Genomic DNA, 16,965 nt, shown 5'->3' with positions numbered 1-16,965 from the left:
TGGACAGTCTCTACTTAAAAGAATAAATGGACACAAATCAGACGTCAAGAAATATAACATTCAAAAACCAGTAGGAGAACACTTCAATCTCTCCGGTCACTCGATTACAGACCTGAGAGTGGCTATCCTTCAACAAAAAACTTCAAAAACAGACTCCAACAAGAGACTGCTGAATTGGAATTAATTTGCAAACTGGATACAATTAACTTAGGCTTGAATAGAGACTGGGAATGGATGAGTCATTACACAAAGTAAAACTATTTCCCCATATTATTTCTCCCCCGAACCCCACCCCCCACTGTTCCTCAGATGTTCTTGTTAACTGCTGGAAATGGCCTACCTTACTTGTCACCATGAAAGGTTTTCCTTCTTTCCCACGCCTGCTGCTGGTGATGACTCATCTTAAGTGATCACTCACAGTGTGTATGATAAACCCATTGTTTCATGTTCTCTGTGTGTATATATAAATCTCCCCACTGTATTTTCCACCAAATGCATCCAATGAAGTGAGCTGTAGCTCACGAAAGCTTATGCTCAAATAAATTTATTAGTCTCTAAGGTGCCACAAGTACTCCTTTTCTTTTTGTGAATATAGACTAACACGGCTGCTACTCTGAAACCTATAGTAGCAAAAGCTTTCCTTTGTGTATGACTTTAGCACATATTCCTTGATTTAATGGCAAAAATTCTTTAACATTTCTGGCATCTGGACCCTGCAAGGTGCTGACCTGAGGGTGCTCAGCACCTTGTAGAGGGAGCACAGAGCTTCACAGGATCTGGCCATAACATAATCCTCTTTAGGGCTCAGTCCTTCAAGGTGCTGATCACTCTGTGGTCCAGCAATACATCCAAGTATATGCTTAGCTTTAAGTACATAAATTGTTTCTTTGACTTCAGTGGAACTATTCAGGTGCTTAACTTTAAATATGTGCTTGACTGTTTTGTAGGATTGGGTTAGTACACTTGCAGGATTGAGCCTTTAGGCTCTGGTTCAGTAAGATACCTACGCATATGTCTAAGAACTGATTTTAAGATGACTGACTCACATGGTTAAGTACCTTACTATATTGGGGCTGTACCTTACTGTACATAATAGTGTTTAAGAAACAACAACCAAATGAAGTATGTGAAGGAAAATAAGAGATGAGAAATGATCCAGCACAGATCCTAGCAAACTGCAGTTAGTTAATCATTAGCATGAAGATGGATTGATTGTGCCTTTCAGCTTCCATGATTCAGGAGCAATGCTGAAGGTCACCTTCTTCTGCCTATTAATATTTAATCAGGAGAGATAGGCTTAAAAGATACAGGTTAGATGTCCATTGAGTCTCCCAAAGAGGTTTAAAGTTCTTTGAATTAAAAATAAAACCCCCACCAGAGGTTTATTTTAATTTACTTTTTTAAATTATAAGATTTGAAATTATATAAAATAATGAAACATGATGATAGAGAGTCAGAATTCCCAATTTTTTCCAAAAGTAACATTTTGCACGAAATTGGACAAAAGCAGGACTTATTAACACATTAGGATAAGCAACATTATAATCCTGCACATCCTATGCAGGCAGGCAAATCAATAATTGACTTCAAGTATAATTAAGGCCTCTGACTTCAGCCAGAGATGCGGTTGACTGTGGTATGTTGATATATTTATTTACACCAATTTAAATTTACATACCATGAAAATTGTGTTTTGCCAAGGACATGTAGGGTGTGAGCCAAAGTCCACTGAAATAAATAAAAAGACTTCCATTGACCTCAATGGGCTTTGGATCAGCTCCTAATTATGATTATGCAACTGTACAGATAACAGAAGCATTATACAGCTCAACCATATAAACAATAAATCAAGTAGTCAATGATCTATTTTTTTTTTTTTTTACCAGTTTTCCCCCTCATGCCCTCAGGGATTAACTGGATGCATTTCATACTCCTCATTCAAGCACTTCACTGATCACTTTTTCACTTCACTTACTCAAAATTACTAAAAAAAGAACAGGAGTACTTGTGACACCTTAGAGACTAACAAATTTATTAGAGCACAAGCTTTCATGGGCTACAGCCCACTTCATCGGATGCATAGAATGAAACATACATAAGAAGATATATATATACATACCATTGCCATACAAATGGTAAGAGGCTAATTAATTAAGATGAGCTATTATCAGCAGGAGAAAAAAAACTTTTGTAGTGATAATCAAGATGGCCCATTTAGACAGTTGACAGGAAGGTGTGAGGATATTTATCATGGGGAAATTAAAATAGCTCACAACTTTGGAGAACAGCTGGCCAACTGTATGTATTCCATGCCCCTCCTAATCTTTAAAATACCTTTTTGTGATTTGGGTTAAAAAATCTGGATTATTTGAAATGAATGTCATTGGCAAATGAAAAGGATTTATATCCACTCTATCCCAAACCCATAGAGTACAGAAGAACTAAGGAAAAAGAATGAGGAGTACTTGTGGCACCTTAAAGGCTAACAAATTTATTAGGGCATAAGCTTTTGTGGGCTAAAACCCACTTCATCGGATGCATCCGATGCTTATGCCCTAATAAATTTGTTAGTCTCTAAAGTGCCACAAGTACTCCTGTTCTTTTTGTGGATACAGACTAACACAGCTGCTACTCTGAAACCTGTCAAAATTACTAGTTACTTTTAAAATGTTGGCCCATACATTTGGGGCTATAAAGAATTCAGTAAGAGGAGTGAAAAAGCAGTTCTAACCAGTTTAAGAGAAAGTTTTCCTTGCGATATGACCTCTTCCAGTGCAAGGCATCACTAATTATACTGCATAGCTTTGTGGTCTACTTTATCTTCTGTATTCCGGTGCTAATATTAGACTTGGCTCTTTATTTTCAACTTTCTGATTTATAAGCCTTCTATGAGGCTTCATATTTAAACTTCACTGCCTTTTTAAAGTTCTAGCTTATCTGGATATAAATTTTCAAATGCCTAAGCCTAGCAAGAGAAAAGACATTTTGTTAACTTTGGCATTATAGATTCAAGACTGCTTTTTCCCATGGTCAAGAGACTCTTTTCTGTGGAATAATCAGAATCTCCAATGATTTATGAAAAGCTTCTGCATAACGGTGAGACGTTAGCCACTTCTGATTGTCAGACGGCATAGGTGAAATACCAGATTCTCGCCACAAATCTTCTGCCTTTTCGAGATTATAATCAAGAGCTTGGCAACTTTTATTTTGTTTATAGTCAATTTGCTTAAGGAGCATTTTACAAAGACTATTCCCACTTTGCACTGTTAGCAAAAAGATGCTACGGACTTCAGGGATGGTCTAGGTTGATTTGGTCCTGCCTCAGCACTGGGGACTAGACTAGATGACCTCTTATCCAGCCCTAAATTTTATGATTCTATGATTTGTATATATGTTATGGGTTTCCAAATTCACAGGTGAACAAACCCAACACAAAGTTTTCTATGATCTTAGGTTCAAGATTCAGTAATTCTGATGCCAACAATTTAATGTAAAAATTATAAGATAGCACTACATGTGCATGTGACAGAGCTAACAGATCAGAAAAGACGTTACCTTCCAATCAGTTCTATCTCTATTATTGTTACTGTTAAGTATCAGAGGGGTAGTTGTGTTAGTCTGTATCCACAAAAATAACAAGGAGTCTGGTGGCACCTTAAAGACTAACAGATTTATTTGGGCATAAGCTTTCGTGGGTAAAAAACCCACTTCTTTAGATGCAATGCTTATGCCCAAATAAATCTGTTAGTCTTTAAGGAGCCACCGGACTCCTCGTTGTTTTTATTGTTACCATTGACAGTTTTAAAGAAATAATCACATATGTATTGTTAATTCCAGGTTCCATTGCTACTAATTTTTGAATAAATAAATTGCAGTTTTCTGTCCTTCTTTGACTAACCTTCAACCTCTGCTAGCCTGTGTACTTAACATTCACAGAAACACAGAGCTAACAAATCTGCAACAACTACTTTTGAAATCTCTGTCATCAGAAACAAATTGGAACCTCAGTATATCAAAGAAAGAGAGACACACAGTGTAAAGAGAGACTCATCTTGTGGCTGGTGCCTAACAGCAAGGTTGAAATCACAGTATTCTTTGGCAGTCAAAAGATAGGCACGAGATAAAGTGGTTTCATATCATTGACAGACAAAAGCCTAGTAGTCTTTCATTTTAACTACCATGAAGATAGAATGGAATAAGGGTCTTAAAACAGCTATGGGGGGGGGAGCAGCTAATTCAGTTCTCATCCTCTCTTTTAACTAATCTGCTAGCTTGCTCAAATGGAAATATTATTTGAACTTTAAAAATCACCTACCCTCAACTTGTTTAATGGAGCTGATAATACGAAGTCACAGTTTTATCAGAAAATAATTTCAGAAATTATGTTGTTTCATTATCCGATTTTTTTAAAAAAGTGACTTTACTAATTCTCTATATTGCTGCAAAATTAGTAAAAAAGGATAAAAATATATTCCATAGTGTTCAACACTGTTAAGGCTATCCTACAAACTGAGTTAGAACTAGATATGTCTATATTTTTTAAATTAAACAATCTGATTATATGTAACATCAAAAGAATTAGATTTTTTTAGTACAATAATACCTATAACACATTCCATTTTCAAAGCACTGCAAATATTAACTAAGGAATCCCCAGAGCACCCATGCCTTCAGATTACAGATGGAGAAAGTGAGACAGAAAGGAGTTAAGGAATAGATCACGCCTCTGTGGAAAAACAAGTTACCAATAGTTCTCCCTCCTGCACCTGGGTCCTACTGCACCACCAAGGTAGTTTGCAACTATGGAACATGGAGCCTAGGGAATTATTTCTGACAGAGCATTTTGGATTTACTAAGAGACTCTGAATTTACAATATCAATAACTTATAAGATTTAGACTACCTCTAATGCAAATATTAAAAACAATTTAACTTGCCCTCTATTCTGAACAGCATTTGAATTTATTAATTGAGTTTTTCATTTAGAGTTCAATATACTGAATCTGACAATGGCTTAAAAAGTTCCAGGAAAAGAAGGACTAGTTAAAAAAAGGAAAAAAAATTAAAAAACAAAAAAAATTTTTTACCCAAACACAGAAAGGGTGATCCTGTAACCGTTAACATCAATGGTGATATTCCCATTCACTTCAGTGGATGCAGGCTGAATCACAGAGTGATTTCAGTCCTATTCATTGTTAGTTATTTGTCTAATGCTTTTTTTTACACGTTTTAAGAAAACTTGAATACAAACCAAATTAAGGGGGAGATTTAAAGTCAATGGGATTTGGTCACCTAACTATCCTTTGTGTCTTTGAAAACCTTCACCTAATAGGTTAACTGTTTTACTAAGAACACAGAATTAGTAGCTCAGCATTTTTACAACTGTAAATCTTTAAAAAATCAGATTTTTTAGGCAATATATAAAAATACAGAAATCTGCAACCACCCCATCTAACTTAATTTAGCAACCAGCATAGTAGTCCTTTGATTTATAGAGCTTCAAAATTCATAATTAATGTGGATTTAGAAAGCACAAACAAATTCAAACTGTTTGAAATAGGGCCCAGACCTTCACTTCTTACTCAGTGGGAGTTTTTCTTTAACAAGTAGTGCAGGATGAGGGTCTTAAATCCTCCCAAATCAGAGAAAAAAACCATTGAAAACAGATGTTTATATAGCAATAGAAACTTTGATAAATCAGAAACTACAATGGTAACAATAGAGGCTGCTCTAATACTGCACCAAATGTCTAACCTCTTATTACCTCTTTTAGATCAGGCCATTCCTTAGGTAGAATGTGACTATGAATATCAATTTTCATCTCTGGAGGATCACACGAGAATTACTGTTTTAAGAAAGACGTTTTCTAATTAACTTTGAGTTCGCTGTACTCCCTGGCATAGCAGATTGCTGTTAACTTAGGGTGTTATTTAAGTCCATCTGCCACCCTATCAGGTTGTCTACATACAGTAACCAATCAGGGAGCTAACATTTCAGGGGAGTTGCAAAGTAATGTAAAGCCAATGACTCTCAGGAAGTGCTGTTACATAAATTACTGTACAGTGGAGAGTGAGGTGAAGCTGTGTATTTATACATGCAGTACAAATGGAGTTTTTGATCTAGAGACTGAAATAAAAGTTGGTTTATAAATTTAAAAGTTAATTATTATAGAAAAACAAAGACTTTAAACATGTTGCTATTAACTCCCTTCTTTCCTGTTTTGAAAGATTTTATAAATAGGGCATAAAATGCAGCCTCTAGTGGATACATTTGTGCTTCTCATCTTCCCTCTCCTTTTCGCAGAGTCCCTTCAATATTACTTTATAAAAATTCATGGGAATGCAGAATTGTGGCTATAGCTATGCTCCTACTTATTTGGCTTGGTCACAATACTGGCTTATTTTATCCTCCCTCCCTCATTCAGTATGTCTATACAATATCACTCATTCACCCTCAGGCTCTCTGACGCTGCTTGGGATTATCCTTTATTCTCTAAATTTATTATTAATTTTAGTACTACTAGCTCAGTCTGTGCTCCCCACCATCTATGCTTACTGTCTGTCGAACACCATTGGCTCCATCTGGAGTTCTAGGGAAGATCATAAATTATGGTGCTTTTTCAACAGCTATGCATAACTACTAGATCACAACTGTCTTTCTGTGTCATGTAATGCAAGTTGCTGTAGAATTAGAAATCCATGCTGGGGTGCAGCTTCTTACATTTGTGTTAATAAAAAGCATGTAATATATTCATTCATTTTTAGAGGAGTGTCAAGGAATTTCTCTCTTGCTTACCTCAGGCACCATGTCATGGTTCATCATAGAGGGCTGATCTTGACAACCTCCAAGTGCTGGTCAGAGAATAAGATAAGGCCTTGGGGCAGAGAGGTTCTGCTAACCCAGGGAGTTTGGGATTGGAATTCAGAACCTCCATGTGGTTTGACATCACCAGAACTTCCCAAAAGGAAAATGACCCTGTAATTCAGAGCTGCTTGTTTATTATTTCATAGCTACTAAATATTTAAGGGTCTCTTCTGCATGATAGTACTACATATCTTTGGGACTACCATGTATCTTAATGGGGAAACCTTTTATTTGCTCCACTCAGCACAGCACTGTGCCAAAGGTCTCAGAGACCTTGGCAACATTATAGGAGTCAAATTTGTGATGAACTGCTGTTGAACAACTTTCTGGTTTGCAGTGTGCATTAAAAAGCAGCTAAGTCCTCAAGGGAAACTTTGAGAAACAGTAGGCTTGATTCCCCAGCACCATGCCAAGTTTCTCGGGTGAAATTCATCCCAGTGCAGAGGGCCGATGCACCACATAAGGGTTATATTATGGGCCAACGTGAGCATGAAGTTCCACTTCACCAAGGTCAGTAACTCTCAATAAATGTTATTGCATAACACTCTGGTGTGGGTAAGGGCTCTGAACTTGAGTGCATTTCTCCCTTACAGAATAAAGACTGCATTTTTGTGCAAACAAGAAAAAACTGGAAAAGAGAAACACTCAAAATGCAGACTGTCCAAGCAGAATTGTTTCTAAATATTTCTCAAAGTTTCCGTGAGGCATCACAAAGTCTTTAAAAACAAACTGCACCCCCTGATTAATGCGGAAGCTTCCATATGTTCTTTTTGCACAATCTTCTTTTCTATTCATGACTTCTTTGAGGTAAAAAGTCTTCTTCAGGATAACTTTACCAGATAACAACGGTTAGGGGCCAGGGCTGATTTCAGTTACACTTGTGAAAAATCTGGAGTAATCCCACTGATTTCAGTGACAATCATTGTACCTGACAGCAGAATTAGATTTACTGCACTTAATCTCTTTTCAAAAAGCAGTTTAGTCAGGGTTTTGAAGGAGTGCTGGGATCTGAGATTCAATATCCTCCATATGGCATTTGAAGATCCCCACTTTGTGTTTGTTTCATTACCTAAGGAAGTTTGTTGGCATATGTGTAGGGAATAATGACACAAAAGATATTCATGCATCAGGAACATCAACATGCATAGTCAAACTGCTGAGAAAGTGTTGCCACTCATCTGAAGTATCAAGATTGATCACTTTCAGTAAAAGTAAAATTGAAACAAAAGACACAAATACAGGATGGCCTTTGTCAAAGACCTCTGTGCCAAATTTGCAAACCAGCTTCTAAAAATGAACCCTCAATTTTGCATGCTCTTTACTGGCACCTGCAAATTTAGTACCTAGATGTCTAGCTACCTGGTTTATGTGTACAAATCAGCTATTTTAAACACATGGAGACCATTGCAACTGGTTAAGAGTGCGTGCACTGTTGGTGGCTAAGCTGAGGCTACTTAGAAAATTTGTCCTTTTAGAAATTAAATGAATAAGTATAGAATAGCATGCTGGCAGCAGTTGCTTAGCAACACATTGTTTCTTGGCTTTCCCGGTGACTGCATCGGTCCTTTGAGACTGTCATCAAAGACCACATAGTCCCTGAGGCTGTGAGATGAGTCCATCTTGTAAATGTCACCTTTAAAAATAATGCAAGAGTCTGGAATTTTATTTTTTGCACAATATCAAATAGGCAAACCTTCCCCGTGAGGTTAGCTTATTGCTAATAGGGCCAAATCTTCTTCCATGCCTGCATAAGACTCAGAATCTGGTAGAATTCTAGGGTACCCCCTGCAATGAGAAGCTTGGAAGTGTAGATCCCATTAACAATTAGCTGTTAAATAGTGCTCAAAATACTTTACAAAGGTCAGTATTTTAATCCCCATTTTAGAGATGGGGAAACCAAGGCACTCAAGTGAAGTGATTTGCCCAAGGTCACACACACACCCACGCACACCAGGTGAGTTCTAGGCCAATGCTCTGATTCATTAAGCCACACTGTCACCAAGGACCACTAGACGGCCTGGAGCCAAGTTCCAGAGAGGTTATCTCAAAGGGAGTGTGAAAATAGCTCTCAGAGCCGAGCAGCAACTATTTGACTCAGTGGGTACCAACCTCTTCCCTGTGGGTATAACCTTTTGTAACACTGACCCATGTTATGTGATTGAGACCAGGAAATAAAGATCAGTCTCTTGTCAACACTTCTTTGTCTGACACTTGTATTCATGTGTAGGGCTAGAATTGGGCCAGGTCACAGTGGGTTGGAGACTCATTGCTCTATTTTGAGTGTGCCAATTTGTGCTCCAGAATTTGAGCATTCATTAAACATCATTAAGTGGAGAAAACACTGAAAATGTGAAGTATAACCAGTAGTTTTTAGAGAGACAAGGTGGGTAAGAACTAACTTCAACTGCTGAGAGAGACAAGCTGAAGCAAGAAGAGCTCTGTGAAATCTTATCTCTCTCTCTCTCTCTCTCTCTCACCTACAGAAGTTGGTCCAATAAAAGGTATTACCTCACCCACCTTGTCTTTCTAATATCCTGGGACTGACATGGCTACTCAACACTGCCTACACCCATACTTATTATTTATTTGTATTAATGTAGCAACTAGGACCCCATTGCGTTAGGTGCTGTACAAACACAAAACAAAATGACTATCTGTCCCAAATAACTTACAATCTAAGTATAAGAGAGATGGCCAAGTATAAGGCCAAGAGATGGATATAGATAGATGGACAGGGAACTACAAGGAAACAATGAGACAACATTGTTTAAATAGAAAAGACAGACACCAGATGAGGAAAGGGGTATAACATGCCACCAGAGTGATCAATGTGATGGTAGCAAATGTCATGTTAGTGCCACAATTTTAGGGGGAGTGAATTTAGTTTGTAGGGGATCAGCTAAATGGAAAGAAAAGGGAAGGAAAGTGGATAAGGAGGAGGGCAGGACAAGGGAGGGGAGAAGAAAGTAATGCGGGCAGGTCTGGAGTGAAGCAGAAGTGAAAACACAATGAGGAGGGAGGGGAGGCGTGGAGCAAATAGCCAATTGACATGGGGCAGAGAAAGTCAATTTTGATAGAAATGTCCAGAGGTCCCTACTTTGACTGCATCTGCTCCTATCAGCTGGAGTCTCTGGCTGGCAGCTCTCTGCAGTTTTCCCCCAAGGCCACACAGTGGGCGGGGGTGGGGAGAGTGAGGAAGAGAGCTACTGCCTAGTTCCTAATGTCCCCAGAGTGTATGTGAGTGTGGCATGTGTGTGTGTGTGTGGCATGTCTCCTGTGCACAGTCTGGATCGAAGGGTGTGCTGAGGGGGATCTGGGTCCCATTTTACCCCCTCCCCCTCCTTGGACAGCAGTCTCTGCTTTGACAGCTTCTGGTGCTACCAGCTGTAGCCTGTACCTATCCTGGCAGAATGCTCCTGGTGTAGACACAGCCCTGGGGGACTGCCTCTGAGAGTGTGTCAGTAGCTGAGGTGTCATTCCCATTGGAGCCTTGACCTCTCTGTTGCAGTTGCCATCAGGGGTGTCCCTGGATGTTAATGGTGACAGTGCTGTCTGTGATCTGGGCATGTGTTCACCAGGAACTGGGCTAAGAACACCATTCCTCTCAGACAGGACACAGCTGCTATTTGGTTGCAGTGCTGTTAACTCTTATGACAGGTTTCAGAGTAGCAGCCGTGTTAGTCTGTATTCGCAAAAAGAAAAGGAGTACTTGTGGCACCTTAGAGACTAACAAATTTATTACAGCATAAGCTTTCGTGAGCTACAGCTCACTTCATCGGATGCATCCGATGAAGTGAGCTGTAGCTCACGAAAGCTTATGCTCTAATAAATTTGTTAGTCTCTAAGGTGCCACAAGTACTCCTTTTCTTTTTGTTAACTCTTATGGTTTTCTGACAAGTGATATAATTGGGGCTGGAGCCAGGCTCATGAGGACACTAGAAGCTCCAGACCACTAGTGCTTTTGAGCCCTCGGAGTGGCTGCCTACCCCACTTCACTGCCTCCTGGGGCCTAGCCACCAACCAGAGCTGCTACAGGAGCTCCCCCTTCCCCTCACTTCAACAATCTGAACCATTCTCACAGGTGGGAGCTGAAGAGCCCAGCAGTTCAGGGTGGCTTCGCCTGTCCTCCCCCCACCTCTCTGCGTCCCTGCAGCACCCGGCCTGGGGAGCAGCAGAGAGGGGTGAAGGGCACCTGGATCTGTCCCCTCGAGCCTGGAGGGGGATGAGGAACAGCACGAGGAGCAGAGGTGAGGCACACAGGCGATGTTGTCAGGGCGGAACTGATCATCATGATGTTCCCATTATGCCTCTGGTGTTTAGGGCAGCAACGAAGCTCCTCCCCTCCTGTCTGTTTCTGGAAAGTCTTTCAACAGTTCTCCAGCTGTGCCCCAGTGGCTTGGCTTCAGCTTGGCTTCCACAGCTCTTCACCATGTTGTTTTTGGGAAGCCTTGTTTTCACTTGCCTTCAGGTGTCCATCTTATTGCTATTCTGGTGATGGAATCAGTTTCCATCTGAAGCACATGGCCAATCCATCTCCACGGCCTCCTGGCAATGATGGTGCGCATATTCTCTTGGTGGCACTGTGTCAATTGATCTTGGCTTGAGATTGTTGGCGGAACTGAGGGGGGAACATAATTAATTACTGGAGAGGGGACAGGCTGAATGAGGGTGAGAGCTCCTTCAGCAGGCCAAAATCACCTTCTCCAGTACATTTGGGAGAGTGGGCAGTTGTCTCTGGCTCTCTCTCACACATGCAGGGCAGGGAGAGGTAAAAAATCAAAACAGATTGAAAAAAGACAATATAGTGTTTAAAAAGAAACTTTTTGGCTAATCTCATGATTTTTGATCTCCGAGGTTGGCAATACTGTGGTCACCACTGACCTAGGATAGATTCAACCAGTGGTAGCGAGGTGAAGAAACCTGTAGATACGTCTACACTGCAGTGTAAGCCTGGGCTCAGACTCGAGCTTGAACCCAAACCCCCTTCCATCTACGCACAAATCTCTCAGACGCAGGCTCAGTCCTAGGATCCTGTGGGGGTGAAGGGTCCGAGTGCATATCAAGCTAGGGCCCAGGGTTCAAGCTGTATTGTTTTGCAATCTAGACACAGCCCCTTCGACTTACATCCTGGGAGTCTGCCAAAAATATCCCACAATCCCAAGGGCCTGCTTCCTTTGTCTTCTTTATCCCCAGAATCTCAAATCAACTGGAGTGAAAACAGAAGCAATCTCCTTTGGTGTACTGCAGCAGCTCAGTGAATCAGCGTTAACTCTTTTGTTGTCTTCTGACCACTGAGCTGCAAACACACCATCAGAGAGCCTTCTGCCTTGGCAATGGAGACTGACTAGAACAAGCCCTTTTCAAAGCATGCTGCTTCATGGTAACGGGAGCACAGCTAGATTTTGGTAAATCTCAGGTGCGAGGCCAGCAAAACAGTGGACTTTAGTAAGAATATCAGGAATGATCACGCATACCAACGAATAACAATTGGCACTGCTGCAAATTTACCAGACCAGTGACCAGTGCGGGGACCAGATTAAGTGTCATGAGTGAGTACAAGAAAGCCAGGGACCAGAACTGGACCTTCGGCAACTTGCCAACATCCTGCCTGTTTTATGAGGAGTTTGACTGAGTGCTGGGTGCTGCGCTAAGAATGGAACCAATGGTGCTGCACGATGACCTGATCATCTGGAATGGTACCCTGCTGGCTCCAGGATCCAGCGTAGGGCATGACGGGAGCCAGCAGCAGGCACCAAGTGAGGTCAGCGAAGTGACTCTGTTACTGAAACTGGTTTCAAAGGCGCAGGAGCAGCAGCAGCACATCCTGGGGCTGTACTTGGAGGAGCTGTTTGATGCTCCCCTGACAAACAGCCCACTGGGGAGCCTGCAGCAAACACAGACAGAACAAAAGCCACCTGGAGACTAGTAAGTTTCTGGCTCCATTATAATGTTTATCAATACAGTAACGGAAGGGATTTCCATTCTAAGAACCAATGCAAAAGTTATTAGAAGCCCCAGCTAGCAGTGTGCATCCACTAATGGCAGATTGTATGCCACCAGCATGGCTCCCTGCCCCCCACCACATGGAGTTAAAAATGGAGACCAGGAAATGCAGATAGTAAAAATGCCTTAAAAGTGAATTTTTACTGGAAGGGCACAGATTTTTGTTAGGGCTTTCCTGTTTATTAAAAAATAATAACCTTACATTGCCATTCCTGTAAGTACGCTGCTCCGTAACCACTCATCGGTGTAATGAGCCTCCTGGAAACTGTGAACTGTGGGGTGGGAGATGGAAATGTGTTCCATGCAAAAATCTAGCCCCTTTCAGATACATGTAATCTATGCAGTCTATAGGTGACAGAAGCATTTGTCCTAAATTTGACTAGGGTTTGAAAATGTATCCAGAAATATGCTGGGGCAGACGGTTGTGTAAGGAGATGGCTGTGGAGTTCTGTGTGTCTGCATGCAATCACAACTGGCTAAGCCGTGTGGAAGCTAATGCTGCATCCTGTTGATTCTCTGATGAATTCTGACCCAATCCCGGGTACTGAGAGATGCAAACTTTTCCGGAAGCTGAAACACATTTTGGAGAGGGGTGTATTTTCCAGGGCCACCTTGGTAGCTGACCAGGCAGGCAAGTGCACTCATAGATGGGCTATTCAGTCACTATACATTTGAATACTTTGACTGCATATGCTGCCGGTTTCTCACCAGCAGCTTGGAATAACATCTCCTTTTGCCAATCGAGCACCACAAGAACTATTATGTCTTCCAAAATGTGGAAGCCCTGGAAAAAGCTTTTGTAGCAAGGCCACTGACAGTTGTCCCTCCCAACCCAAGAAGATCTGCAATTTTTAGAAATCAAGAAACAGCTCTGAATATTTAACATACCATTGTCTGTGCACTTCTTTCATTGTGATTAACCAGACTGTGTTCTGGGAGCTTCTGTGGACTAAAACAACTCTCTCACAATGTACTGAATTTCAGTTTGGAAAAGTAACATTTTATATCCTTGAAATTCCATAAGGATTTTTTCTGTGTTTCTGCACTGAGCTGTTTGAGACATTAATGCTCTGTTTCTTGTCCTGTTCCAGGCCCCGTGATCTCTACTGGCTGCAATATCTCCACAGCTCACCCACACTGCAGTACAAGCCTGGGCCAATGTAACTTCACTGACCGTTCCAAGAGGAAGCATTTCTGTGATGAACTTATGGTTGAAGTTCTTGACAGAACCAACAAACAGGTCCAATACCAAAACCAGAAGGACTTACAGCTAGAGAAAAGGCACGGCGAGAGACAAGAGGACAGCCTGAGGCTGGCTGCATAGCTTGAGGACAGGGTTTCAGCATGGGAGCAGGCACTTCCTTTGCAGTTCCTGAAACAGGAACGGTGGCTAAGGGAGGAGGACAGAGCTCAGCAGAGAGAACTGTTTGAGTGGCTGATATCACTAATGGCTGCGAGAGTACTAGCTTCTGCTGCACCCACATCCCAGCCTGAGTGCCTGGCATGGTACCATCAGATGCAGTCCAGAAACAGCTTGGCTGGGTGGACCATGCAGTCGGGCTCCATGAGTGGCTGGGCAGGCCAACTTAGCCCCATGCAGTCCTCCATCTTTGACTCTCTCCCGTATGGATGCCTCCACCTCCCTTCTTCAGTACTAGGAGATTGGGAAACAGGGAAAGGAGAATCAAGGCCATGACGCATGGGGGTTTCTGTCTTGCGCACAGTTTCACTGCGTTGTTCCCGCACTTTTTTTGGGGGAAAGATTCTGTTGTTACCAGGAGAAGCAGAAGCACCTTAAAAATGGGGGGGGCCACAGGAGCCCAAACCACCACGCCACCCCCTGCACTGCACCTTCCCCCCTGAGGCTCCACCCTCATGCTGCCCCTTTCCCCCGAACCTCCGCTCCCATGCTGCCCCTTTTCCTCAAGCCCCTGCACGGCCCCTTCATCCCTAGACTCTGCCTCCTCCTCACTCCTCTCCGTCCCCTCCCCCCATCACTCACCCTTATGTCTGGTAAAAAGTGGGAGGCCAGGGGGCCATGGCCCCCCGTGTTTCAGCGTCCCTGGTTGTTACTAGTATTTTGGTGTGGTAGGCAGGCCAGCTGCCATTAACAATGGGTCAATGTTGTACTTTTCTAATACATATTATAAACAAGGCTTTTTATGTCACCAACAAAGTTTGTTGCTATCACTGCATCACATCATATTTAAAATAATATGTACCTTAAAATAATAAAGGTAAACACATGAAAAGGGACAATTAGGAATTAGTAAGTTAACTCTATTCCTCTATATGGTTAGGTACATCAATCCACTTCAATCACTTCTTATATGAATCCATACTGTGAATCATTCCCCATCCCCATTTCATAAGTGGCCAAGTACACTGCATGACAATCAAGCCCCCATCCCTCCTCAAGCACTGAGTCCCTCCCCGCCAGTCAATGAGCTCATCCTCTCCCCCCCAGAAGCACATTCATAAAGGTATTATTCCCCCTCTTCCCTTGAGCCATGCAAGTCCATAATGCAGGCGCACAAAGCATCCCTGAGTTCTGTTGCCCGGATACATCCAACTCCAGCTGTGGTAGGTGGACTTTTGCCTGAGTGTACCAATTCAGCAGCAGCAGAATGTCATAGGTCCATTCAGAGGGAAATGGTGCACTTCTGGCTTCACAAAATTTGTGAAGAGCACAGCAAGCCATGGTAGTGCGGACAGCACTGATGAGATTGGCATCCATATGTGTCTACAATCCCTCCAATGGGATTTCAATCTGCCAAAAACACATTTAACAACCATTCTACACCTACTGAGCTTCCAGATGGCTGCAGCAACCCGCTTCTGGACCAGCAAGGGTGCCCTCATGTGTGCGCCTAGTTTACGCTGAAGTGTTGGAGGAAGCTTCTCATAAAGCTCCAGAAATGTAGCTTTCTTCATGTGAAAGTTCTGGACTCACTGCTGGTCATCCCAGGTCCGCATGATTATGTGATCCCACCAGTCGGTGCTTGTGGCCCTGCGTCAGAAGTGCCAGTCTATTCAGGGGGCATCAACAGCTATACTGAGTGTCATGAGCCGACTCAGCCAGTTTGAGTCTGCCTTGCACGGGTACACCTCCTCCTCTGCTGCCTCCTCCTCCTGATCCATCATGAGTTCTGTCAGCTGCCTTTGATGGGTCAGAAAATTACACCAAAATGACGAGTGTCCCATGGAAACTCTGCCTGTATCCGGACACAGGAGTGAAAGCACAAGCAAGAGAAGTTCTTGAAAACTTTTCCTCCATGTTGCTGGTTCTGGTAACTGGGAGTGGAGCAGGGCTGTTCAAACTTCCTGTAATGTGCAGGATGGGCTGCCAAGTTTTTCACAATGCACCATGTCAGAAAGCTACAGTGGCCTCATTTTGGGAGTCTGCTAGGGAGTTTGGGAAATGGCTGGTTTGACTGTGTGCTGAAGCGTGGATGCCAGAGCCCTAGATTTGAGCCTGAATTAGAAATTTGAGCCTGAATTAGAAAATTCTTAATATAGAGTTGACAATCAGTGTAGATGCTCAAGCCCAGAGTTCTGTAAACCAGGGTCAGCTAACTCGAGTCCCAAAAACCCTGGGGTTACTGTGCAGTATAGGCATACCCTGTGAAACCTACACATTTTCTGGTGGAAAAGCTCTTGTAAATTAATGAGGCCCAGAGCAGCATTAATTAAGTTCAGGTCTGTAGATTTGACCTGCCTCAAAAGGAAGGAAGTGTGCAATTGCAGACCAAGGACCAGTGGAAGCATACTGCACTTGAGCAGCTGCTGCTGCAGAAAGAAAAATTCCAGAACAGCTTATAGGAGAGTGCAAAGGAATGTGTACATTTCATGAATTCTCCTAGGGCAGTGCTGATGAGGCTCCAATTCTTCCTTGATCATCAAGGTCTCCTTGAGAGCAAGGCCACATGTTCCAGCCTCTCTATGCCACTGTGACTCCAACTCACCAAGGAGAGCATTTGCCAGGAACCCTGTGAGTTGAAACTTTGGCTCACGGTATTTATTTTGCAAGTTGTTAGCTCTAATTGTGGAGTGGTGACTCATGGGTTTGACTTCTGAAAAAACGGGAATACTGATGTCT

The 16,965-nt window shown here is 42.2% G+C and overlaps 1 protein-coding gene and 1 long non-coding RNA gene across 2 annotated transcripts in view; one reads left to right on the top strand and one right to left on the bottom strand.

Moving 5' to 3' along the window:
- Positions 1–5,917, bottom strand: part of ACMSD (aminocarboxymuconate semialdehyde decarboxylase) — a 66,883-nt gene extending 60,966 nt beyond the window's left edge. Inside the window, exon 1 of the mRNA XM_038421868.2 lies at positions 5,764–5,917. Within this exon, the coding sequence (XP_038277796.1) occupies positions 5,764–5,820 (57 nt within the window). The 5' untranslated portion in view covers positions 5,821–5,917. The remainder of the gene's footprint in view (positions 1–5,763) is intronic.
- LOC122458072 overlaps positions 1–14,396 on the top strand; it is a 92,774-nt gene extending 78,378 nt beyond the window's left edge. The window contains exons 2-3 of the long non-coding RNA XR_006277902.1: positions 11,718–12,788; positions 13,958–14,396. This is a non-coding gene — a long non-coding RNA (uncharacterized LOC122458072). The remainder of the gene's footprint in view (positions 1–11,717; positions 12,789–13,957) is intronic.
- Positions 14,397–16,965: the final 2,569 nt, after the last annotated feature.

The sequence above is a fragment of the Dermochelys coriacea genome, chromosome 11 (assembly GCF_009764565.3).
Source record: "Dermochelys coriacea isolate rDerCor1 chromosome 11, rDerCor1.pri.v4, whole genome shotgun sequence".
Classification (NCBI taxonomy): domain Eukaryota; kingdom Metazoa; phylum Chordata; order Testudines; family Dermochelyidae; genus Dermochelys; species Dermochelys coriacea.
The sequence above is the reverse complement of the archived record's forward strand: the minus strand, read 5'-3'. Positions and strand labels throughout refer to the sequence as shown.